This window comes from Scyliorhinus torazame, chromosome 2, assembly GCF_047496885.1.
Source record: "Scyliorhinus torazame isolate Kashiwa2021f chromosome 2, sScyTor2.1, whole genome shotgun sequence".
NCBI classification, from domain to species: Eukaryota; Metazoa; Chordata; class Chondrichthyes; order Carcharhiniformes; family Scyliorhinidae; genus Scyliorhinus; species Scyliorhinus torazame.
Window position 1 is genome coordinate 244,908,258 of NC_092708.1, and position 25,550 is coordinate 244,933,807.

Below are 25,550 nucleotides of genomic sequence, written 5' to 3' on the forward strand. Positions count from 1 at the left end.
TACGCATCTGGGAATTCAAGTAGCAAGGGAATGGATGGGGCCCCATAAGTGGAACTTAACGAAGCTGATGGAAGAGGCCAGCGAGGATCTTAAGAGATGGGATACACTGCACTTAACGTTGACAGGGAGGGACCAAGTGATGAAAATGAATATTCTGCCAAGGTTCTTGTTTATCTTTCAGGCTCTCCCGATCTTTATACCAAAGACCTTTTTTCGGAAATTAGACACGATCATTTCGGACTTTGTATGGGTGGGGAAGGTGCAGAGGGTGGGGAGGACCCTGCTACAGAGGCAGCAGGGGGGGTTGGCGTTGCCGAACCTGCTTCATTATTATTGGACGGCGAATGTGGACAAGGTGCAGTGGTGGTGGGAAGCAGAAGGGGTAGATTGGGTTAGGATGGAAGAGGAATCTTGTAAGGGGTCTAATTTGTGGGCAATGGTGATGGCAGCATTGCCAATGGTGCCGAGTAGGCATTCCGAGAGCCCAGTGGTGCAGTCCATAATGAATATATGGAATCAGCTGAGGAGGCATTTTAGGGTGGAAAGGATGTTGGTGTTAACGCCGCTGTGCGAGAATCATGGGTTTGAGTCGGGGGGGGGGGGTGGATAGTGTATACAGGAGGTGGAGGGAAGTGGGGGGAAGCTGGTCAAAGTGGAAGATCTGTATTTGGAGGAAGGGTTCACCAGTCTGGAGGAGCTAAGGGAGAGGGTAGAGCTGCCGAGGGGGAGAGAGTTCAGACATCTGCAGGTTAGGGACTTTGCGTGAAAGGTCTGGAGGGTGTTCCCTAGGTTGCCAGGTTACACCCTACTGGAGCGACTGCCGCTTCCGGATGTGGCAGGGGAGGGAAGAATGGGGATATAGACAAGTGGCTGGGGGAGCAGGGAGGAGAGCGGGTGGTGAAGCTGAAGGAGAAATGGGAAGCGGAGTTGGGAGGGGAGATCAATTGAGGAGTATAGAGTGAGGCACTGCGTAGGGTAACGGGATATCCTCTTGTGCAAGGATGAGCCTTATACAGTTTAAGGTAGTGTACAAGGTGCATATGACTCGGGCGAGAATGAGTGGGTTCTTTCAGGGGGTAGCAGATGAGTGTGAGAGGTCTGGCGGGGGCCAGCGAATCACACGCACATGTTTTGGGGTTGTGAAAAATTGGGATGATTCTGGGTGGGAGTGTTCGCGGTCTTAAGGGTAGTGGAGGAGGAGGTGGACCTGGAACCTTTGGTGGTGATATTTAGGGTTTCAAAGAAGCCGGAGTTCATAGAGAGGAGGGTGCAAAAGGGAAAAAAATTGTACAGACTGCATAGTCGATTGCTAGGAAGCATGTTTCCTGGGGTTTTTATTTGCTGTAACCTGTTTTGATACATGTTTGTAATAAAATACATTTTTTAAATGAGTTGATGGGGGTGGCTCACCTTCAAACACACAATCAACGCTTAGTTCGGCCCGTTTTGTCGTGATAGGGAGATATTAGGAACTTGGGTGCAGAAAAGTGAACCAAGATGTAGTAGACAATTTAGGGGTTAGGCAGACTGAGGGAAAATACTGCTAGCAGCAGAATTAAAGGGATACATCCACAGCCTGAGTTACTTTGTCCCATTCAGACCTAACCTCGTTAGTGGGAATACACAGGATGCCCTGGTTCAGCCAGGATGATCCACTCAAGATCCATTGTCATTAAGGGCAACCTTGTTTGACCACCGATTATCCCATCACAGAGTCCAATTAACTAGTTGTCTGCCAATGGAAGGTTAGTTGCATATGAATAGAATAGCTCAGTTCTTTTGTAAAAACAGGAGTGGGAAATCAGCCAGCTAGGATAATGATAATGGATTCAAGTCTAGCCACCTGAGAGGGGGAACCTTTGTTTGAGGGGTGGGCTTAGAGAGAGAAAGAAAAAATGCTGTTTCGAACAATCACAGGCAGAAGGCTGTGGAAATCAACCAGAGAGTTCATGAAAGTTGCCACCGAGGCACGCTTTGGAAAGGGAACAAATGTCCCTAACAGAAGAGGCATTGCTTCGTAATTGCAAGAATTACCTTGGCCTGTCCATGTTAGCGGCATGAGAGCGACATGGTTATTTAAAGTGGAGTTTAATGGGAACTAGTGTGCTAAGATTAAGAAACTGCATGTAATCTGTTATTGTTAGAGCTGAAGGAAAAGCTTAAATATTGTTTTCTTAACTTTCATTTTAATGAAGTTAGTTTGTAATAACCACACTCTATTTCTGATATCACTCCTGGAACAAATCGATCTTTCTGCAACGCCTTAAAATTATGGCATCTGGCCCAATCGCTTGCCATTGTTTCGAGCTGACCACTTTTTAACTTAAATTAAAACTGCAAAACGTATGTTTATCGTGGCTGCAACCACCTGCCACCATGATGATGACTCATTTAAAATTGTTGTGCAATTTATATCACAGGGAGAAGGCTGTGAGTTTTCTTCTAATAGTTCATGCCTTGGTTGGATCAGCCATTGATCTGCATCGCACAGTCACTGTATCAGTACACTACTGTTATTTTCTACACACCCTTACACGGGAATGAAATACTGACATTGGCAGTTGGGTTAACAATGTGCATCCAACAGCAGCAGATGGCACGGTGGCACAGTGATTAGCACTGTTGCCTCACAGTGCCAGGGACCCGGGTTCAATTCCAACCTTGGCGTCTGTCTGTGTGGAGTTTTCACATTCTCCCCATGTCTGCGTGAGTTTCCTCCGGGTGCTCTGGTTTCTACCCAGAGTCCAAAGTCCAAAGGTTAGGTTGATTGGCCATGCTAAATTGCCCCTTAATATCCAAAGCTGTGCAGGTTAGCTGGGGCTACAGGGGATAGGGCAGTGGAGTGGGCCTAGGTAGGGTGTTCTTTCAGAGGGTCAGTACAGACCGAAGGCTGAATGGCCTCCTTCTGCACTGTAGGAATTCTATGGTTATATGCTACCAGATGATTTGGGTCCGAGTCACACGCCAGCCAATTTTCTATCGAGGCGCATTTGCATCACATGAGCACAGGAGCACATACAACACACAGTATGCCTGCCGATCATGTGGATGTAATCCATGTGTCATCCAAGACCGGATTTCGAGTAAGAAAACAACAAGGAAATTTGGGGAGAGTTTTGATTTTGTTCGCTGTTGCAAGATACAAAACATACAGCCAGATGCAGTTTATAGAGAAAATCTGCATGAAGACAACGTCCTCTTGTTCCACCAATGTGCGTAAAATTTACTGTGAGAACACATCGCTTGTGACGATGTGGCATTGACATCTCTATGCTGACATCCTAACAATGGCAGGAAGTTAACCTCCAAGTGATTGATTCTCATTGTTTCTGCTGCCAAACCAATGGATACTTGCCACCTTGGGCAGCTTTCAGTCCATAATGCAGCCAATTGCTGAAAAGAAACATATGCTGCTGAAGTTTTTCATCTTGCACTCAGCAGGACAAGTATAAGAATGCCAACATTTCGAACAATCACAACAATTTATATGATAGGATAAAAGGGTGCTGATTGGCCAAGGTGTCGCCATGTAGAAATCAAAGAGGACACAAACTTTTGTGTGTTTGTAGAGTGTCAAGTTTCAATGTGCCAAATGTACTCTTCATTGTGACTGAAAAACTGTGGAATAAATGGTTCAGGAGTTCATTATAAACACCAATTCTATTAATAATGGCATGTGTTAGAGCTGCGGCTTTTTATTCAACACCGTTTGTTCTAAATTGTAAAACAAAATAACATTTCAACACAGTAACCCCTATTGTCTGCATACCAATCTTGTGCCCTCTTCTGCCTGTATCCCAGCAGTGTGTCCACAACTGCCCATATCCTGGTAGAGTACCTCCTGTCTGTGTGCCAGTACAGTACCCCATTGTTATATCAATATGGCATCTCCTGTTGTCTGTCAGTACAACACCCTTATGTGTCAGCACAGCTTCCCTCTCTATTTGTCACTATGGAAACCATATTTGCATGCGAGTACAGCACTGTGACTGTTTCAGGACAGTATCACTTTGTATGTTAGTACAATATCCCTGCCAATGTGTTATGACAGTAACCATTGCTCCATACAGAGCTCCTGCGTGTATCAGTACAGTATCCCAGACTGTGTCAGTACAGTATCCCTGCCTGTCTCAGTACAGTGTTCTGGCCTGTGTCAGTACAGTATTTCTTTCACTGTCAGTACAGTGTTATGACTGTCAGGACGTTATCCTTTTGTGCCTTGGTGCAGTATACCTCCATGTGTGTCATGTCAGAATCGGTCTCTCCATACAGTGCTCCTGTTTCTGTTAGTGTAGTCCACCTACCTATGTCAGTACAATCTCTCTGTCGATGTAAGTACAATAGTTTGACAGTGTCAACATAGTATCTCTTTGTGTGTTAGTACAGGATCCCTGCCTGTGGCCCATGACAGTATTCGTCTCTCCATACTGTACTGCTGTATGTGTAAGTACAGAGTCCCCTTTTGTGTAAGTACAGGATCCTGTCTGTATCACTGCAGTATGACTGTCTGTATCAGAAAAATGACCCTGTCTCTATCAGTACAGTGTTCCTGTCTGTGTCGGTGCAGTGTTTCTGTCTGTGCCAGTACTGTGCCTCAGTCTGTGTCACTAATGTGCTCCTGTCTGTGTCAGAACAGTGTTTCTGTCTGTGTCAAAACAGTGTTCCTGTCCTTATCAGTAATGTGGTCCTGACTCAGTCGGAACAGTGTTCCAGTCTGTGTTAGTACAGTTTTCCTATCTGTGTCGGTACAGTGTCCTTAACTCTGGCAATACAGTGTTCCTGTGTATTAGTGCAGAGTCCCTGTCTGTGTCAGTACAGTGTCCCAGTCTGTGTTAGTAAAGTTTTCCTGCCTGGCTCGGTACAGTTTCCTGCCTGTGTCAGTGCAGTGTTCCTGTCTGTACCAGTAGAGTATACCTGTCTGTGTCAGTGTAGTGTCTCTGTCTGTATCAGTACAGTGTTCCTGTCTGTGTTAGTGCAGTGTACCTGTCTGTATCAATACAGTGTTCCTGTCTGTGTTAGTAAAGTTTTCCTGCCTGTCTCGGTACAGTTTCCTGCCTGTGTCAGTGCAGTGTTCCTGTCTGTACCAGTAGAGTATACCTGTCTGTGTCAGTGCAGTGTTCCTGTCTGTACCAGTAGAGTATACCTGTCTGTGTCAGTGCAGTGTTCCTGTCTGTATCAGTACAGTGTTCCTGTCTGTGTCAGTGCAGTGTTCCTGTCTGTATCAGTACAGTGTACCTGTCTGTATCAGTACAGTGTTCCTGTCTGTGTTAGTGCAGTGTTTCTGTCTCTGACAGTGCAGTTTTACTGTCTGTGCCAATGCAGTGTTCCTGTCAGTATCAGTAGAGTGTACCTGTCTGGGATAGTGCCGTGTTCCTGTCTGCATTAGTGCAGTGTTCCTGTCTCTGACAGTACAGCTTTCCTGTCTGTGTCAATGCAGTGTACCTGTCTGTGTCAGTGCAATGTCCCTGTCTGTGCAATGTCCCTGTCTGTGTCAGTGCAATGTCCCTGTCTGTGTCAGTGCAATGTCCCTGTCTGTGTTAGTGCAGTGTTCCTGTCTGTATTAGTGCGGTGTTCCTTTCTCTGACAGTACAGTTTTCCTGACTGTGTCAATGCAGTGCTTCTGTCTGTATCAGTAGAGTGTTCCTGTCTGCGCTAGTGCAGTGTTCCTGTCTGTATTGGTGCAGTTTTCCTGTCTGTGCCAATGCAGTGTTCCTGTCTGGTATCAGTAGAGTGTATCTGTCTATGTCAGTGCAGTTTTCCTGTCTGTGTTGGAAAGTGTTTCCTTCTGTGTCAATACTGTGCCCCAGTCTGTATCACTAATGTGCCCCTGTCTGAAGCGGTAGTTTTCCTGTTTTTGTCAGAACAGTGTTCCTGTCCATGTCAGTACTGTATTATTGTCTGTGTTAGAAGAGTGTTCCTGTCTATGTAAGTACTGTGGCCCTGTATGTGACAGTACAATGTTTGTGACTGTGTCAGAATAGTGTTCCTGGTAGTATCAGAATAGTGTTCCTACCTGTGTCAGAACAGTGTTCTTGCCTGTGTCAGAACAGTGTTCCTGTCTGTGTCAAAACAGTGTTCCTGTCTGTGTCAATATAGTGTTCCTGTCTGTGTCAGTACAGTGTCCCTGTCTGTGCCAGTGCAGTTTCCCTACCTGTGTCAGTACAGTATTCCTGTCTGTATCAGTACAATGTTCATGACTGTGTCATAACAGTGTTCCTGTCAGAATCAGAACAGTGTTAATGTTTGTGTAAATACAGTGTTCCTGTTCCTGTTTGTGTTAGTACAGTGTTCCTGTCTGTGTCAGTACAATGTTCCTGTCTGTGTCAGTCCTGTGCCCCATCTGTGTCACTAATGTGCTCTTGTCTGTGACAGTACAGTTTTCCTTTCCATGGCAGTATAGTGTTCCTGTCTATGTCAGTAATGTGTTCCTGTCTGTGTCAGAACAGTGTTCCTGTGTGTGTTGGTGCTGTGTTCCTGCCTGTGTCACTCCTGTGTCTTCGTCTGTGTCAGTGCTGTCCCCCAGCTGCGTCACTCACTCCTGTGTCCTGTCTGTGTCAATACAGTGTTCTTGTCTGTGTCAGAATAGTGTTCCTGTCCGTGTTGATACTGTGTTCTTGACTCAGTCAGAACAGTGTTCCTGTCTGTGTTAGTACAGTTTCCTGTTTGTGTCAGTACAGTGTTCCTATCTGTGTCCCTGTCTGTGTCAGTAAAGCAATCCTGTCTGTGTCAGACAGTGTCCCTGTCTGTGTCAGTACAGTCTCCCGGTCTGTGTCAGTAAAGTGTCCCTGGCTGTGTCAGTACAATGTTCCTGTCTGTGTCAGTAAAGTGTCCCTGTCTGTGTCAGTAAAGTGTTCCTGTCTGTGTCAGTAAAGTGTTCCTGTCTGTGGCAGAACAGTGTATCCCTGTATGTGTCAGTGGAGCGTTCCTGTCTGAATCAGTAACATGTCCCTGGCTTTGTCAGTGCAGTTTTCCTGTCTGTGCCAGCACAGTTTTCCTGTCTGTGTCAGTGTAGTGTCCCTGTCAGAGCAGCAGTCCTGTCACTGTTAGAAAAAGTGTTCCTATCTGAGACAGTACTGTGTTCATGTCTGTATCCATGCAGCACCCTGTCTGTGTCAGTGCAGTGTCGCCGTCTGTGTCAATACAGTCTCCCTCTCTGTGTCCATAAAATGTTCCTGTCTGAGTCAGTAGTGCCCGACTCTTTGTCAGTACAGTGTCAGTACAGTCTCCCTGTCTGTGTCAGTAAAGTGTTCCTGTCTGTGTCAGTACAATGTTCCTGTCTGTGTCAGTACAGTGTCCCTGCCTGTATCAGTACAGTCCTTATCTTTGTGCCAGTGCAGTACCCACTACTATCTGTGTGCCAGTACAGCTCCTCTATTTTTAATTGTACTGGGGTCTCCAAAATTGATTAAAATAATACTGTACCACATTTAAACAATAATTGACAGAAGACTGTATGCGATGGGCCCTCAGCTCAGGAAAGAAATGTCTTACTTCCAGCCAGATTGTTATTTTTACAAATATATCCCGTTTTGATATCATTATTGACACTGTTAGATGTTCTCAGTGCGCAGACATCGCAACTGACTGTAGTTTTGATTCATGGAGATTTCAATAAAGAAGCAAGTTTGGTTTTTCAGGTGAAACGTGCACAATTAATGCCGTAAAAAAGTTCTGGGCTAGCATCTGAGAGGTGTGTTCCAATATCTTCTTCTTGGTTATCCATATGCCTGGTTGCTAAGGTGTTGATGGTAACATGGTTGCCATACCTGACCATCACCATTACCCCGCTTGCTTGAGACAAAATTGCCACAGCCGTTTTCACTGAATACCAGGCCTGCACTTTAAGGGCTGTCACAGAAAGTCTACAAAAGAGCAGCTATGAAAAACTGGAAAAGGGTCAAAGAAGTTACAATTCAGAGACACGGTTAGACTCTGGTGTGTCTGCAGGTCCTGGTGGTTCCTGAAGCAGAGGCAGAGGTGGAAGGTGACTCTTCATCCCCTGTGTCACTCTGATCGTCCTTATTAAGACCCTGGCTGCTGATGTGGCTCTGGAGGGCTGCGGGCGTGAGCCATTCCTTGGGCAGGCAGCTCTGGAGGAACGGGATGCAGGAACTAAAGTATGCCAACCGGTTCACCCAGCGAGGGATCTCCTTTCCACAGAGAATCTGGAAGACACCAAGCACAGCTTCAGGCTCTGGTAAAACCAACTTTTAGTAGCACCATGGGTGACTGAATGGAATTCTGAGTACAGATCACTGAACAAACTTGCAAAAGCAACGGAAGACTCTCTTCACTAAAAATAGTTAATTTATGCACAGGCTAGAAATGTAAGTACTGTGGAATTTAGGAATATGTGACATCAGTGTCAACCATTCATTTCCTCGTGTGTTCCAAGACTTAAAAGAATTATCATAGACCTAACGTTTGAATACTTTTGGCAGGTCCTGGATTCTGAGACCGAGATTTTCTGGTCCCACCAACCTCAGGAATGGTCGGCAATTTGATGGGTACACTGAACACACTGGTCAAAGGCCCATTGACTTCATGGAGGAATTTCCGGTCCTGCGGCAAGCAGGACCAGAAAATGTCACCCTCTCCGCTTTATTTGACGATGTTAAGATATATCTTACTTTTTAAAAATAAATTTAGAGTACCCAATTAATGTTTTCCAATTAAGGGGCAATTTAACGTGTTCAATCCACCTACCCTGCACATCTTTGGGTTGTGGGGGTGAAACCCACGCAAACATGGGGAGAGTGTGCAAACTCCACACAGACAGTGACCTTGAGCCGGGATTGAACCTGGGACTTCGGTGCCGTGAGACTGCAGTGCTACCACTGCGCCACCGTGTTGCACTAAGTTATATCTTACTTTTACAAATGTTGGGTGGAATTTTTCCAAAACATTGCCAAGTGTTAGGTTCTGACTGAAAACTGACATGTTTCTCATCAGAAACACAGTCAGCTTTCCACTCCAGATTTTCTGACACTTTGGGCATAATTTGATGCACAAAAACAGAGTCTCCTTTTTGGGTGCGTATAGCGGGGCCTTTCTTGACGTCTGCAGAGTCAAGAACGACCCCACAATCAAATGGCATTCTGTCTTTTTTTTCTGGCCTTGGTCAGGAATGCCCCGCCTAGGCCACACTAACGTCACTTCCTGTATTGACGAGCTCAGCATGTCAGTGAAGGAAGAGTTTAGGGTGCCATTTTTAAATGCAGCCCCGATCTATTGACCCCCCCAAGATACCTCACCATGGCCTCTGAATCAACCCCCAATGCCCAAACTTACCTCTTAGGGGTTTCTCAAGCCCTCTTCACTCCTCTTATGTCTAGGGGACCCCCATGCCTGATCCCTGGCACGGAAAAACCTGGCATCTGTGCGCCTTGGCACTGCTATCCGGGCACCCTGGTCAGTGCCACCTAGGCACCCTGGTAGTGCCAGGGTGGCACTGACAGAGTGTCCAAGTGGCACTGCCAAGGTGCCCATGTGGCAGTGCCAAGTTGTCTGGCTGGCAGTGCTAATGTGCCAGGGTGGCAGCAGGACTGCCAGGGTACCACCCTGCCCAGAGTCCTCTCACCCATGGGTCTCCGATGACCTGAGAGACCAATCAATGTACCGTTATGCCTGTTGTGTTGGGTGCTCTGGATCCGTGGAACACATACAGGTCACCAACACTTGAAATAGTGCGACACTATTTTATTGAATCATTAACTGTTGTAACATACTCTGTCTGTGGGTTAACACGTTACTAGCTTTAACTAAAGACCTTTGCCTTGTCCTAACCAGTCGATGCACTCAGCACATGGTGAATGTCTGTGCTGCAGGCTGTAAGCTCTGCCCTCCTAGCTAGCTGCAGCTCGAATGAGCGGGAACTCTGATGTACCCTGTCTTTATAGTGCGTGTGCTCTAACTGGTGATTGGCTGTGTTGTTGTGTGTGTTGATTGGTCCCAATGTGTGTCCATCAGTGTGTGTCTGCACCATGATATACTGGTGTATATTATGACATTCCTCCTTTTATAAAAGAATGTGTGGCAATAAATAGTGTATGGTGAGAATGTCCCTGACGATGTGTGTGCGAAATATTTACAGGACTATGTACATGAGAACTAAGCTATTTACATGGTGCAGAAAAACAGTGTGTCACAAGAATAACGAAATGAACACTATATACAAACCATGTAAACGATCAAACAGAAGAACAGAACAAATCAGAAAGCCCATAAGTCCACAAAGTTCACAAATTAAGTCTCTGAGGTGGGCGACGAATTCTGCTTGACCGCCTCAAGGGTGGGTCGGCTGAGGAGCGGGCTGGACTGCGTAAGAGTGAGGAGGACGCAGAGTGACCGGAATCTCTGCATAGTCCATGGACGGTCAGCAGGAGGGCGAGGCAACAGTGGAGGATCACGTAGCGAGCGCGGAACGAGACGAAGGGTGCGTCGATTGCGGTGTAGAATGGAGCCATCCGGTAGATGAACCAGGAACGAGCGGGGGGGCCACCTGCCGAAGGACAACAGCGGTTGCAGACCAGCCACCATCCAGAAGATGGGCGCGTACGTTGTCATCTGGAGCCAGAGCAGGGAGATCAGCTGCACGGGAGTCATGGGCCGCCTTGTGCTGTGCACGAGACAGCTGCATCCGGCGAAGGACCGGAACATGGTCGAGGTCTGGGACATGGATGGACGGCACCGTCGTCCTCAGGGTGCGACCCATGAGTAACTGGGCTGGCGACAGGCCAGTGGACAGTGGGGTGGAGCGATAGGCCAGCAAGGCGAGTTAGAAATCGGACCCAGCATCGGCAGCCTTGCAGAGGAGCCGTTTGACTATGTGGACTCCCTTCTCCGCTTTGCCGTTGGATTGGGGGTACAGGGGACTGGATGTCACATGGGCAAAATTGTACAGCCTGGCAAAGTTGGACTGGCTGGCGAAGCAGGGGCCATTGTCCGACATCACCGTGAGTGGGATGCCGTGTTGAGCAAAGGTGACCTTACAGGCACGAATGACTGCAGACGATGAGATGTTCGTGCAACCGTATCACCTCTGGGTAATTTGAAAGGTAGTCCACAATCAGGACATAGTCTCTACACAGCGCGTGGAACAGGTCGATGCCCACCTTGGTCCAAGGTGACGTGACCAACTCATGGGATAGCAGGGTCTCACGTGGTTGGGCCGGCTGGAAGCGCTGACAAGTGGGGCAGTTGAGCACTGTGTTGGCGATTGCATCATTGATGCCGAGCCAGTACACTGCCTCACGGGCCCATCGGCAGCACTTTTCCACGCCAAGATGGCCCTCGTGTAGCTGTTCCAGGACGAGCTGGCGCATGCTACGCGCGATGACAATGCAGTCCAGCTTCAGAAGAACCCCGTCTACTACCGCCAGATCATCTCTGACGTTATAGAACTGAGGGCATTGGCTCTTGAGCCACCCGTCTGTTAGGTGGCGCATGACACGCTGTAGCAAAGGGTCAGCCGCCGTCTCGCGGTGAATTTGAACGAGGCGTTCATCCGTGGCAGGTAGATTGGAGGCCACGAATGCCACATGGGCGCCAACCTGGCAGACAAATCCCGCTGGGTCACAAGGAGTGTTGACTGCCCTGGAGAGAGCGGCAGCAATGATGAGGTCTTTGCCTGGGGTGTATACCAGCTGGAAGTCGTATCGCCGGAGCTTGAGAAGAATATGCTGGAGGCGAGGCGGCATGTCGTTCAAGTCTTTCTGTATTATATTGACCAGCGGCCGATGGTCGGTCTCGACCGTGAATTGAGGAAGTCCATACACATAATCGCGAAACTTGACCACACTGGTCAGAAGGCCCAGGCATTCCTTCTCTATCTGCGCGTAGCGCTGTTTCGTGGGGGTCATGGTGCGTGATGCATATGCAACGGGGGCCCATGATGAGGCCTCATCGCATTGCAGGAGCACTGCCCCAACTCTGGATTGGCTGGCATCGGTTGAAACTTTGGTCTCTTTTGCTGGATCAAAGAAAGCTAAGACCGGGGCCGTGGTTTGGTTTTGAGTTCTCTCCATTCGCGCTCGTGGGCAGGGAGCCATTGGAAGTCTGTCATCTTCCTGACTAGGTTCCTGAGAGCCGTGGTATGAGAGGTGGGGTTAGGGATAAACTTCCCTAAAAAGTTGACCGTGGCCAGAAATCGGAGGACCGTCTTCTTGTCCTCTGGCGTTTTCATGGCTGTGATAGCAGCCACCTCGTCCGTATCCAGCCGCACACCCAACTGGGAGATGTGGTCCCCGAGGAACTTGAGTTCTGTCTGACCAAAAGAGCATTGGGCCCTGTTGAGGCGTAGGCCCTGCTCCCGTATGCGTTTGAACACGCGCTGGAGACGACGGACATGCTCCTGCAGGGTGGTGGACCGAATGATTATGTCGTCGACATAGACGCGAACACCTTCAATGCCTTCCATCATTTGTTCCATAATCCTATGGAACACTTCTGAAACAGATATGATCCCAAACGGCATCCTGTTGTAACAATATCTGCCAAAGGGGGTATTGAATGTACACAGCTTCCTGCTGGATTTGTCGAGCTGGGTTTGCCAGAATCCTTTTGAGGTGTCGAGTTTGGTGAAGAGCTTGGCACGAGCCATCTCGCATGTGATCTCTTCGCGCATGGGAATTGGATAATGCTCCCTCATGATATTGCGATTTAAATCCTTGGGATCAATGAAAATTCTCAATTCGCCGGAAGGCTTTTTTACGCATACCGTGGAACTGACCCAGTCGGTTGGTTCCGTGACTTTGGAAATCACTCCTTGGTCCTGGATGTCCTGCAGCTGCTGCTTGAGGCGGTCCTTAAGGGGTGCTGGGACCCTGCGGAGTGCGTGCACCACAGGCGTGGCATTCTGTTTCAATAAGATCTTGTAGGTGTATGGGAGCGTGCCCATGCCTTCGAAGACGTCGTGCTGCTGGTCGATGATGGCGTCGAGTTGCGCCCTGAAGTCAGTGCCTGAAAGGCAGACGTGTCATCAGGAGAGAGAGAGTGAACTCTCTGAACTAGGTTCAACAGCTTGCATTCCTGCACGCCAAGCAGGGAGGCTTTCGAGGAGCCCACGATTTCAAAAGGAAGGATGGCTTTGCGTGACCTGTGCGTCACTTCAAGTTGGCACGAGCCGCTAGCAGCAATGACATTGCCATTGTAATCCAATACTGGCAGGTTGATGGAAGGATGGCTGGCTTGACACGAAGGCTTTGGAGGTCAGACCGCGCAATGAGATTGGCGGAGACACCAGTGTCCAGGCGGAATCGTATTTGGGACCGGTTGACCGTCAGGGTGGCACACCACTCATCGTCTAGATCGATGCTGTATACCGACAGCGGCTGGTGTCTTTGCTTCAGGGACAGCCTGTTTTTTGTCACAATGCCGACTCGAAAAGGCGCCTTCGGGTCCTCGGTGTCACTGCTGTGTGGGAGGTCCGCATCGGACTCGGTGACCGTGGGTTGAATTGCCCGGACATTCCTGCGAGACTGGCTGAAGCGGTACAAATTGGCAGGCTGAGCTGCTCGGCAGAAGGCAGCATAGTGGCCAGGTCTGCCACATCGTAGGCATTGTCGAGATTTGGCAGGCCATTCACGTTTTAAATGGGCGGAGCCACAGTTGCCGCACGTCGTAGCGTCAGCACGTTCACTGCGCCACCACAGTCTTCCAGCTACGGGCCCACCTCCGACTCCATGATACGCGACCAGATCATTTTCGGTGTTCGGTCGGACCCCCTTCGCTAGCAGCTCCTCAAGGTAAAGCCGCTCACCCTAGCGACCATCATCGAGACCTGCGTGCTACACAAAAACGCCACCAGTCGGTATTCCCACATCCAAGTGGCTGAAACGGCGCGGCAAGGTCCCCACGAGGCGGAACGGGTCCAAGCAATCGATCAACTTCAGGGCCTCAGCCTGGATGAGGGCGGCCATTTCGCGCACTTTCCGCGGACTCCCGTGCTTGTGCGCACCGAACGAGGGGACGGCGATGTTGACGAACGTAATGCGTAGGCGCGCACCACGTACGACCGCACCGCGCATGCGCGGTGGCGCAGAGAACGTGCTGACGCTATGATGTGCGGCAACTGTGTCTCCGCCCATTTAAAGCGGCAATGTCCTGCCAAATCCCGACAATGCCTGAGATGTGGCAAACCTGGCCACTATGCTGACTTATGCAGAGCAGCTCAGCCTGCCAACTCATATCGCTCCAGCCAGCCTCGCAGGAATGTCCGGGCCATTCAACCCACGGTCACCGAGTCCGATGCTGACCTGCTACCCAACATTGACACCGAGGACCCGAAGTCGTCTTTTCGAGTCAGTATCGTTACAAAAAAGGGGGTGTCCCCGAAGCAAAGAATCCAGCCTCTGTCGGTATACAACATCGATCCAGACGATGAGTGGTGTGCCACCCTTACAGTCAACCGGTCCCAAATACGGTTCCACCTGGACACTGATGCCTCCGCCAATCTCATTGTGCGGTCTGACCTCCAAAGCTTTTGTGCCAAACCAGCCAGCCTTCCATCAGCCTGCCAGCTGTTAGATTGCAATGGCAATGCCATTGCTGCCAGCGGCTCGTGCCAACTTGAAGTGACGCACAGGTCACGCAAAGCCATCCTTCCCTTTGAAATCGTGGGCTCCTCGAAAGCCTCCCTCCTTGGCGCGCAGGCATGCAAGCTGTTGAACCTAGTTCAGAGAGTTCACTCTCTCTCTCCTGCTGACACGTCTGCCTTTCAGGACACCGACTTCAGGGCGCAACTCGACGCCATTATCAAACAGCATCACGACCTCTTCGAGGGCATGGGCACGCTCCCGTACACCTACAAGATTTTATTAAAACAGAATGCCACGCCTGCGGTGCACGCACCTCGCAGGGTCCCAGCACCCCTTAAAGGACCTCCAGAACCAAGGAGTGATTTCCAAAGTCACGGAACCGACCGACTGGGTCAGTTCCATGGTATGTGTAAAAAAGTCTTCCGACGAATTGAGAATTTGCATTGATCCCAAGGATCTAAATCGCAATATCATGAGGGAGCATTATCCAATTCCCAAGCGCGAAGAGCTCACATGTGAGATGGCTCTCGCCAAGCTCTTCACCAAACTCGACGCCTCAAAAGGATTCTGGCAAATCCAGCTCGATAAATCCAGCAGGAAACTCTGCACATTTAATATCCCCTTTGGCAGATATTGTTACAACAGGATGCCGTTTGGGATCATATCTGCATCAGAGGTGTTCCATAGGATTATGGAACAAATGATGGAAGGCATTGAAGGTGTTCGCGTCTATGTCGACGACATAATCATTTGGTCCACCACCCCAAAGGAGCATGTTAGTCGCCTCCAGCGGGTATTCAGACGTATACATGAGCATGGCCTCCGCCTCAACAGGGCCAAATGCTCTTTTGGTCAGATGGAACTCAAGTTCCTCGGGGACCACATCTCCCAGTTGGGTGTGCAGCCGGATGCGGACAAGGTAGCTGCTCTCACAGCTATAAAAACACCAGAGGACAAGAAGGCGGTCCTCCGGTTTCTGGGCATGGTCAATTTTTTAGGGAAATTAATCCCTAACCTCGCCTCTCATACCACGGCTCTCAGGAACCTGGTCAGGAAGACGACAGACTTCCAATGGCTCCCTGCCCACGAGCGCGAATGGAGAGAACTCAAAACCAAACTCACCACAGCCCCGGTCTTAGCTTTCTTTGATCCAGCAAAGGAGACCAAAATTTCGACCGATGCCAGCCAATCCGGCATTGGGGCAGTGCTCCTTCAACATGATGAGGCCTCATCATGGGCCCCCGTTGCATATGCGTCACGTGCCATGACCCCCACGGAGCAGCGCTACGCGTAGATGGAAAAGGAGTGCCTGGACTTTCTGACTGGTGTGGTTAAGTTTCACGATTATGTCTACGGACTTCCTCAATTCACCGTCGAGACCGACCATCGCCCGCTGGTCAATATAATACAGAAAGACTTGAACGACATGACGCTTCCCCTCCAGCGTATTCTTCTCAAGCTCCGGCGATATGACTTCCAGTTGGTATACACCCCTGGTAAAGACCTCATCATTGCTGACGCTCTCTCCAGGGCAGTCAACACTCCATGTGACCCAGCGGGATTTGTCTGCCAGGTTGACGCCCATGTGGCATTTGCGGCCTCCAATCTACCTGCCACGGACGAACGCCTCGTCCAAATTCGCCGCAAGACGGCGGCTGGCCCTTTGCTACAGCGTGTCATGCGCCACCTAACAGACAGGTGGCTCAAGGGCCAATGCCCTCAGTTCTATAATGTCAGAGATGGTCTGGTGGTAGTAGACGGGGTTCCTCTAAAACTGGACCGTATTGTCATCCCGCATATCATGCGCCAGCTTGTCCTGGAACAACTACACGAGGGCCACCTTGGCGTGGAAAAGTGCCGCCGACGGGCCCGAGAGGCAGTGTACTGGCCCAGCATTAATGAAGACATTGTCAACACAGTGTTCAACTGCCCCACTTGTCAGCGCTTCCAGCCGGCCCAACCACGTGAGACCCTGCAGCCCCATGAGTTGGTCACGTTACCATGGACCAAGGTGGGCATCGACCTGTTCCACGCGCTGGGTAGAGACCATGTCCTGATCGTGGCCTACTTTTTGAATTACCCGGAGGTTGCATGACATCACCTCGTTTGCAGTCATTCTTGCCTGGAAAGAAACCTTTGCTCGACACGGCATCCCGCACACGGTTATGTTGGACAATGGTCCTGCTTCGCCAGCCAGGAATGGTCCAACTTTGCCAGGCGGTACAATTTTGCCCATGTGACATCCAGTCCCCGGTACCCCCAATCCAACGGCAAAGCGGAGAAGGGAGTACATATAGTCAAACGGCATCTCTGCAAGGCTGCCGATGCTGGGTCCGATTTCTACCTCGCCTTGCTGGCCTATCGCTCCGCCCCACTGTCCACTGGCCTGTCGCCAGCCCAGTTGCTCATGGGTCGTACCCTGAGGACGACAGTGCCGTCCATTCATGTCCCAGACCTTGACCACGTTCCGGTCCTTCGCCGGATGCAGCTGTCTCGTGCACAGCACAAGACGGCTCATGACTCCCGTGCAGCTGATCTCCCTGCTCTGGTCCCAGATGACAACGTCCGCGTCCATCGTCCGGATGGTGGCTGGTCTGCAACCGCTGTTGTCCTTCGGCAGGTGGCCCCCCGCTCATTCCTGGTTCGTCTACCGGATGGCTACATTCTGCGCCGCAATCAACGCGCCCTTCGTCTCGCTCCACGCTCGCTACGTGATCCTCCAGTGTCACCTTGCCCTCCTGCTGACCCCGCCATGGACTATGCTGAAATCCCTGTCACTCTGCATCCCCCTGACTCTGACGCAGTCCAGTCCACTCCTGAACCAGCGGCTCTCGACCCACCCTTGAGGCAGTCAACCAGAATTCGTCGCCCACCTCAGAGACTTAATTTATGAACTTTGCGGACTCATAGACCTTCTGAATTTTTACGTTGCTTTGTTTGATCGTTCCCTGGTTTGTATATAGTGTTCAATTCATTATTCTTGTTGCGTACTGCTTCTCTGCACCAGGCACCTTCCCATGTAAATAGCTTAGTTCTCATGTACGTAGTCCTGTAAATATGTCTTTGCACCCCACACGTAGTTAGGAACATTCTCACCATACATTATTTGTTGCCACACACATACATTCTCTTATAAAAGGGGGGATGTCATAATATACACCAGTATATCATGGTGCAGATACACACACACTGATGGACACACAGCAGGACCAATCAACACACACAACACCACAGCCAATCACCAGTTAGAGCACACGCACAAAAAGACAGGGGGCATCAGAGTTCCCGCTCATTCGAGATGCAGCCTGCTAGTAGGACAGAGGTTACAACTTGCAGCACAGATCTTCACCATGTGCTGAGTGCATAGACTGGTTAGGACAAGCCATAGGTCTTTAGTTCAATCTAATATCGTGTTAACTCACAGTGAAGGTATGTTCAACAGTTTCTGACTTAATAAAATAGTGTTGCACTATTTTAAGTGTTGATGACCTGTATTTGTTCCACGGATCCTGAGCACCCAACACATCAGGAACAAAGTCTCCTGGCGAGCGCGTTTAGCCTGGGATTTCCCAGCGCCAAGAAACACAAGGCTATAAAATGCCACTCGCGTTAGAGAAGGGGCTTCAGTGGGGAACGTGTGGCCAAGGCCACACATTGCCCCATTTTGTGCACTGAGGAGTTCCGCTTGCTAGAACTCCTCAGTGTAGCGAGAGATTGGGATGCCATTTCAAAAGGCGTCCAGATCTACGAGGCACCCGACACAACCGCCACCCCCACAAGCCCCAACGCACTATGGAATGTTCCCCAGGTCGCACAGCACACCCCAAAACCCACACAGGGCACTCCCGCTCCGATCAATATCGATGCCAACCTGGCACCTTGGCAGTGCCAGGGTGCCACCCTGCCCAAAGGGCATGCACCTGGGGACTTCCAATCTGCTGGGAGACCCCACGAGTGCCATTCCCATTTGAGGAGACCAGTATTGAATAGTGCTTGTCCGAGGTCTCCATGGCGAAGGATATATCCCATACCGCGGGTACCTCTGGAATCTGCACAATAAAGTGAGACTAACTGTCTTGCTTTAATATGCAGTTTTGCCAAAGAATGATCCCGCCCACAATGGCCGGGATTTACATTGCAACGGCTCCCAAGATCACGTTAGACTTCGCGAGGCTTCTCCCAGCTTCAATTGGCTATGCTGTACCACGACGAACTGCTTTTCGGGTGCAGCATGGCCATTAAATCATGCCCCAAGCTACAAAAGCAGGTCAGTGGCCTGGAATCCTTCAGCAAGTAACTCGTCTCCTGACTATACAAAGCCTGATCATCGTCTACAGGGCAGCAGTCAGAAGTGGATGGAATAACCTCCACTTGCCTGGATGAGTGCAGCTCCAAGAAGCTCAATACAATCAGGAACTCACCAAAGATCCTTAGGCACCATCTTCAAAACCCACAATCACTGCCATCTAAGACAAGGGCAGCAGACACACGGGAACACCACCATCTGAAAGTTACCCTCCAAGCCACTCACCATCCTGACTTGGAAATATATTACCGTTTCTTCATTGTTGCTGGAACAAAATCCTGGAACTCCCTCCCTAACAGCACTTTGGGTGCATCTACAGCATATTAGAACATAGAACGTAGAACATATAGTGCAGAAGGAGGCCATTCGGCCCATCGAGTCTGCACCGACCCACTTAAGCCCTCACCCACCCTATCCCCGTAACCCAATAACCCTTCTTAACCTTCTTGGTCACTAAGGGCAATTTATCTTGGCCAATCCACCTAACCTGCACATCTTTGGACTGTGGGCGGAAACCGGAGCACCCGGGGGAAACCCACACAGACACGGGGAGAACGTGCAGACTCCGCTCAGACAGTGACCCAAACAGGGAATCGAACCTGGGACCCTGGCGCAGTGAAGCCACAGTGCTATGCACTTGTGCTACCGTGCTGCCCTAGACTGCAGTGGTTCAAAAAGACAGCTCACCACCACTGAGGGAAAAACAAATGCTGGGCTAGCCAGCAGTTCCCACATCCAGCAAATTAAATTTTAAAATCCATTCTTCGCTCACTCCCATTTTAGTTATTTCAAACTCTTCTCAATTGACACAATGTTAACCAATTTACATTGGACGTAAGCATAGCAGTAAACTATTCCACAGTTCAGGATTTGAAAAGCAACATTGTTGAATTTATTTTAATTACACTATTGTTTCCACTTTCTGTTGCTTTGTAAGTTTGTTTCAATGGAACCAATTATAAGAGGCAGATATTCCAATCAATAGACACCTTGAAAAACGTCTTCAATGTTGACTTTGTGGTACAGTTGTTAACAAATATGTACAATTGATGGAGAAGGTAAACTCGGCCATGACCTTATCCCATGAGACTTCATGAAGTCCGGAGTCGATGTTGAAGTCTTCCGGGGTACCTCCCTCCCAACTGAATACCACTGTGCCAATACCTCTGCTGGTGATGGTGGTGCCTGGGACACTATCTGTAAGGTGATTATGTGAGACAGCTCTCCTAATTTTGACACTATTAAGTAAGGAAGACTTTGCAGGGTTGACAGGGCTGTGCTTACCGTTTTGGTGCCTAGGTCAATGCCGACTGGTCCATTTTTCAATGTTTGTATCAAACATTTTAGTGGTTTGAAACAACTGCCTTGGCTCAGCCATTTCAGAGGGCAGTTCAGAGTTTACCACGTCACTGTGGATGTGGAGTTACATGCCGGATGGAAGAAATTAGTGAACAATCGACAATTATTTTTCATGTTTAATTGGACTCAAATGTCATCATCTGCTGCTATGGTGGGATTCGAACCCGGGTCCCCAGAGCGTTACCCTGGGTCTCTGGAATCCTCTGGATGATAGCATTGCACCTGCACCTCCCATTGGATTGACATTGCTTGAGATGGGAGTGAATTGTGATTGGCCAAATTCAGAGTGAATTGTGATTGGTCAAGGTAGGAGTGAGTTGAGAGTGAACGCTGAACTCAAGCAGCCATGGGTTAACAAATGGTGGAAGGAAGCTCAGGCTGAAAGCTGTGCAGATTTGGGTGAAAACGTATTTGCCGAGTTTAGGTGAATGGAGTATTTGTATTGTCTCTTCGGGTTAGCTGTGAACTGCCACTCTCATTGCCCTCTGGATCTGTAAAATCCCATTGCCTCTTCAAATATTAAAGAAAAGAGGAGAAAACCTTATCTTCCTGTGAGACCTACCAGCACAACATGAGATCAAATAGAAAGAGGTATTAAGGAATGAAAGGCAGCTTTCTCCAGCACTGCATGCTGTCTAACTGAATCACTTGATAAGATGACAGCTCTCGCCTGACACTCAATTTATTTTAATGCTTTATTTCATTCTTTCTGTTTTCTTGCACATCTATCACTTTTCACATATCCTCTGACAAGAGCAACCTCTCACTTTCTTAAGCTTCTTTCCACGGTGCTCTGTTGGCAATTGTGTTTCTTCAGAAGCAGAACTTTATTTCATTTAACCGGGACCTTGTTGTTTAAATGTTGGCACTTGTTGAAGCTCAGTCAGCAGAAAGCTGAGTATCTGCACAAAATAGATATCTAACTACTGCCATCAGCAGTATTATCCTCTTGTTAGATTACTTCACTTCACCAATTGGACGGATCAATCAATTTATGTTTCCTGTTCTGACTGATTCCACTGATGAAGCAGAAGGACAAATTTGCAATGTTTATTCTCAGAGCGACATTGGATGCATTCCTTTTTGGTGAATACAGGAGTTCTGGGGTGCGATTCAGCAGACCAAATTTAAAGTCAGGTTTTGTGCGGGTTTGGTGGGGAATTTTGCGACGCCCGCATTGGTAAGATGGCGGCCCTTATTCAATGGTGCTTAGTGCCAAAATGAGCCCCCACGAGATTCGTGACATTACTGGCTCCCGCGCCCTCTGATTCACCTGACCTGCTCGCTGCTAACAAGGGGGAGCTGCTTTTAAATGCTCCCTCACCACTCACTCCCAGTCAACACACAAGCATGGCAGCGCGTAGACCTGCTCGCCACTTTGGGGATGCCGACCTGACAATGCTTCTCGATGCTGTTGGTGAGAGGCGGGGCACCCTGTTCCCCCGAGGGGTCTGGGTGACAAGCAGCTGTGCTAGCAATGCCACCTGGGAGGCAGTGGCAGCTGCTGTCAGTGCGGGCAGCATGACCAGGAGGACCGCCGTCCAATGTAGGAAGAAGACCAAGCTGCAAGGGTAAGTTACCACCTCTCTCTTGGCATCAGTTCTGCCTGCCACCCCTCAATTTCCCAACCCCCATCCCATCCACTGGCTGACACCCCGCACCCTCCCCACATCCAATCTTCAAGCTTATTCCTCAGAGCTCCCTGGCACAAACCAGGACAACCCCTTCAAGTCCAGATGCAGAGCTCACACATGCCACCTGCCATAGGCCCCCCCTCACCCATTATGCATGCGGCTCACAATGCCCTCACATTGTCCCCGCAGGAGAAGATAGTCCATAATAGACAGGAAAGGGCCAAGATAGTAGGGGGAGTCCCAGTGATATGAGGTTTCACCCTATCAGCTTTGGTCCCTGTAAATCGCAGGGTTGTCTGAGGAGAGAGCAGACACTGACAGTGAGGTTGGCCTGCGCCAGAAAGGTGAGGATCCACTGCCCCTTCACCCAGATGACCTGTCTGAAGTGAGTTGTTCATGTCAGACAAAATGATCCTTCCGTCTCAATGATCACATGTCCATTGCCTTGCAGGAACTCCATCTGATTAGGCCAGGCCATCCGGAGTCGTACCCCGCCCACCACCCAAGAGAACACCTTGGAGAAGAGCTCTGAGGAGACCACTGGTGAGGCACCACAGATGCCACCCGGACCTTTCACCAGAGCAGAGACACAAAACTCGATGGGCGACATTAGTAGATAGGCTTCTGGGGCACAATTTGGTGAACACCACACAGTTATTGATGCGCATCAGGTGGAGGCAGAAACATCCAGGGGAGTCAGCAGTCGGTGGGCTGCTGGATCCCAGGACACGGCTGGATTCCATCTGGATGCTAAGCCTTTAGACAAGGTTTTCCCAGAGCTGATGCAGATAATAGGTCACAGCGGTGAGACTCAAGTGGGGGGGGGGCAGCGACATTCCAGCAATTGCAAGGCCAATTGGAGGAATCCATAGGCATCAGGCACAAGTAATGGTGTTGACAATGTGTGGCAACGAGGCTCACACTGCCATGGTGGCGACCGCAGTGGAAAGCCTGAAGCACCACGTCCACATTGTGAGTAGTGGCGCCTATCGCATGGCTCTGTCTGTGATGACCATGGCTGGGGGCTTTGACCTCATGCCCCAGTTGCTGAGGGACATGCCCCTGAAGCAGGTGGACATTGCTGAGGCACTGCAGAGCATGACCCTGTCACTGAGGACTATCACTGAGGATGTTGACACCATGGCGCAGACGATGGGGAGCCTTCAGGACTGGCAGCCAGATGACTCTGAGGCCTCTGGAGTGGACTCTAGTTGCCCCTCCATCGCATAGAGTCGTCCAGGACCGTAGGTGCACTGTCAGGAAGGAGGAAGCACTGGAGGCCAACCCAGGGCCTGCCACCAAGGGGACTACGGTGGTCTCCAGTTCTTCCGAATCCCCCTCCTCCTAAACCAGCGCCTCTCAAGGGCAGCAGACAGAACAGGGTGGCACGGCAATGCCAATAACATCAGTAGGTCGGTCGGGCCCCAAGCCCCAAACCCTCCAGAACTTATCCAATAAGGGTATCAAAGACCACAGGGTGCAGAAAGCATCAGCAGGCTGCCTTCACCTCTGATGTGCATCCTGGGGACACAGCTAGACTTAGCAGTAGATCACGAAAGATCAAGAAGAGTGAGGAGCACTCAGTGGGCAATGGGAGGGGGGGTTACTATCTATAGCCAGGGGGGATGGAAATCTGTCACAGTAAAATGTTCACTCTTAAAACATGCCACACCTCATACATGTCAAGCCTCTGTCACGCTAATCTTCATAGCAGGCCTGTCCACCCCCTCACCCCCACCTTGTTGCCCTCCGCTCCCCCAAAGCCCTACCCCTCGGGCACAGTTGTCCAACATCAAAAACCCCCGATGTAGACCCCATTCAGAGGATGGGTGTGAGCGCACTGTCAGCAGAAAGACAGCAGTCAGACTTCAGCAGAAACTGAGGAGCACCAGAGCTTTCCTCACAGCGAGTGATCAGAGCCTTGTATAGTGACCCACTGACAGTGCCGACACAGGCCTGCCACCCTGGGGTGATGTTACACAGACCCTTGGAGGGGGAAACAGATTGTCGGGGAAGGGGCGGTGTTAAGGGAGGGGTGTGGGAGAGGAGAGGGAGAGGAAAATGGGGGGAGGTGCCTGGTGTGGGAGATCGAGGGAGAGGGAAATTGGAGGGGGCAGGAGACAGAAATGCAGGGGGTGTTGAGCTGGCAGACACAGCTTCTTCCGAGGAGATTCTGGAGATTATGAGGGCCTCCATGGTTCTCCTTGCATGTCGGATCCTCAGCACCGCCTGCTCCCATCCTCCGGCTTCTCCTGGGGCTCAACCTCCGGCACCTCCAGGTCCACTTCCTCATCCTCCTCAGGTCCCTCTACCTCCTCCTCCTCCAGCATGTCGCCCCCCTGCTATGCCAGATTGTGGAGTGCACAGAAGACCACCATAAAGTGATAGACCCTCTGGGGGATGTACTGCAGGGCAATGCCAGAGTAGTCGAGACATCAGACTCGCCCGATGCACCGCTCACTGACAGCATGGGTGGCAACAGGGGCCTAGTTGTATTGGGTCTCCACCTCAGTCTCAGGCCTCCGTACCGGCTTCATCGGCCATGACCTCAGTGGGCATCCCTTGTCCCCCACGAGCCAAGCGGTCAACCTGGGGTGGTCCTCGATGGCAGTGGGTATCTCCGGGTGTCCCAGGATGTAGCTGTCATGCACGCTCGCAGGGTAGCGGGCACACAAGTTCATGGTTCGGAGGTGGTGGTCACACACGATCTGAACATTCAAGGAGTGGAATCCCTTCCTGTTAATAAAGGACACTCCCTGATGCCCCAGTACTCGCAGGGCAACATGCATACCATCAATCACTCCCTGGTCTTCGGACATCCCGGTGATGGTGGCAAATCCTGCAGCCCGGGCATCTTGGTGAGTCCAGATCAAAGTTGATATCGCCTAATACAGAGCATCCGTGACCTCCCGAATGCACTGTGGGCGAAAGATTAGGATATGACACACAGGCCCCCACTTGAGGACCTGCTCTTTTGCACTATTGTTTTAATGTGCTTCATTTAAGAGTGCAGAACAAGTATTGTTCTTTCTCTTTCTTGCTTCAGTAGGAACTGTGCACATCACAATTATTGTGCTAACCTGGCCTTGTCCAGAAAACCTCCACAACAGGTGGGTATGACATCAGGAGAATCTGAAAGGAAATCCCCCAGGCTTGCTTGAAATTAGGCCTTAGGCCTTATCTACATCATACTGGAAATAGTAGAAATCTATCAGACAGTCCTATACGGCTTGTTGGTTGGGCATCCTCAGAATTGGTCTATTCAGATGCTGAACCAGCCTGCAGATATGGCTTGGGAGAGATGGGGGTGTAGTTCAAGCAAACAGGGAAGAGGCGAGTGTAGGCTGGTACTGACTTCTGTGGAGTCAAGAGGATATTGTACCTCCACCTTAAGTTAAGAAAAAGAACTTGGCCTGGACTTTGCGGTCAAAAGTGCAGTGAGCAATATTGAAACTGACCTTAAAAAAAACATTCCATGTTGGCCTCTGGGCATGGATTTCCTCTTTCCCAATATTAATTTAATTCTGCTACTCTCAATAGGGGGATCTCTGTTGACCAGCAACAGTGATGTGACCAGGTAGGCTGAGCACCCCAATCACATTGAAGGATTCACACAGACAAAAAGCAACATCCTTCACCTTCTAATATTGCAGAAAGTGAAGTAAAAGTTGATACTACATATGAGATTAAGGTAGAAGCTGAAATAACTTACAT

General features: G+C 49.9%; 1 protein-coding gene across 1 annotated transcript in view; it reads right to left on the bottom strand.

Moving 5' to 3' along the window:
* Positions 1 to 1,331: 1,331 nt before the first annotated feature.
* Positions 1,332 to 25,550, bottom strand: part of LOC140396922 (deubiquitinase DESI2) — a 253,108-nt gene continuing 228,889 nt past the window's right edge. Inside the window, exon 5 of the mRNA XM_072485857.1 lies at positions 1,332 to 8,165. Within this exon, the coding sequence (XP_072341958.1) occupies positions 7,926 to 8,165 (240 nt within the window). The 3' untranslated portion in view covers positions 1,332 to 7,925. The remainder of the gene's footprint in view (positions 8,166 to 25,550) is intronic.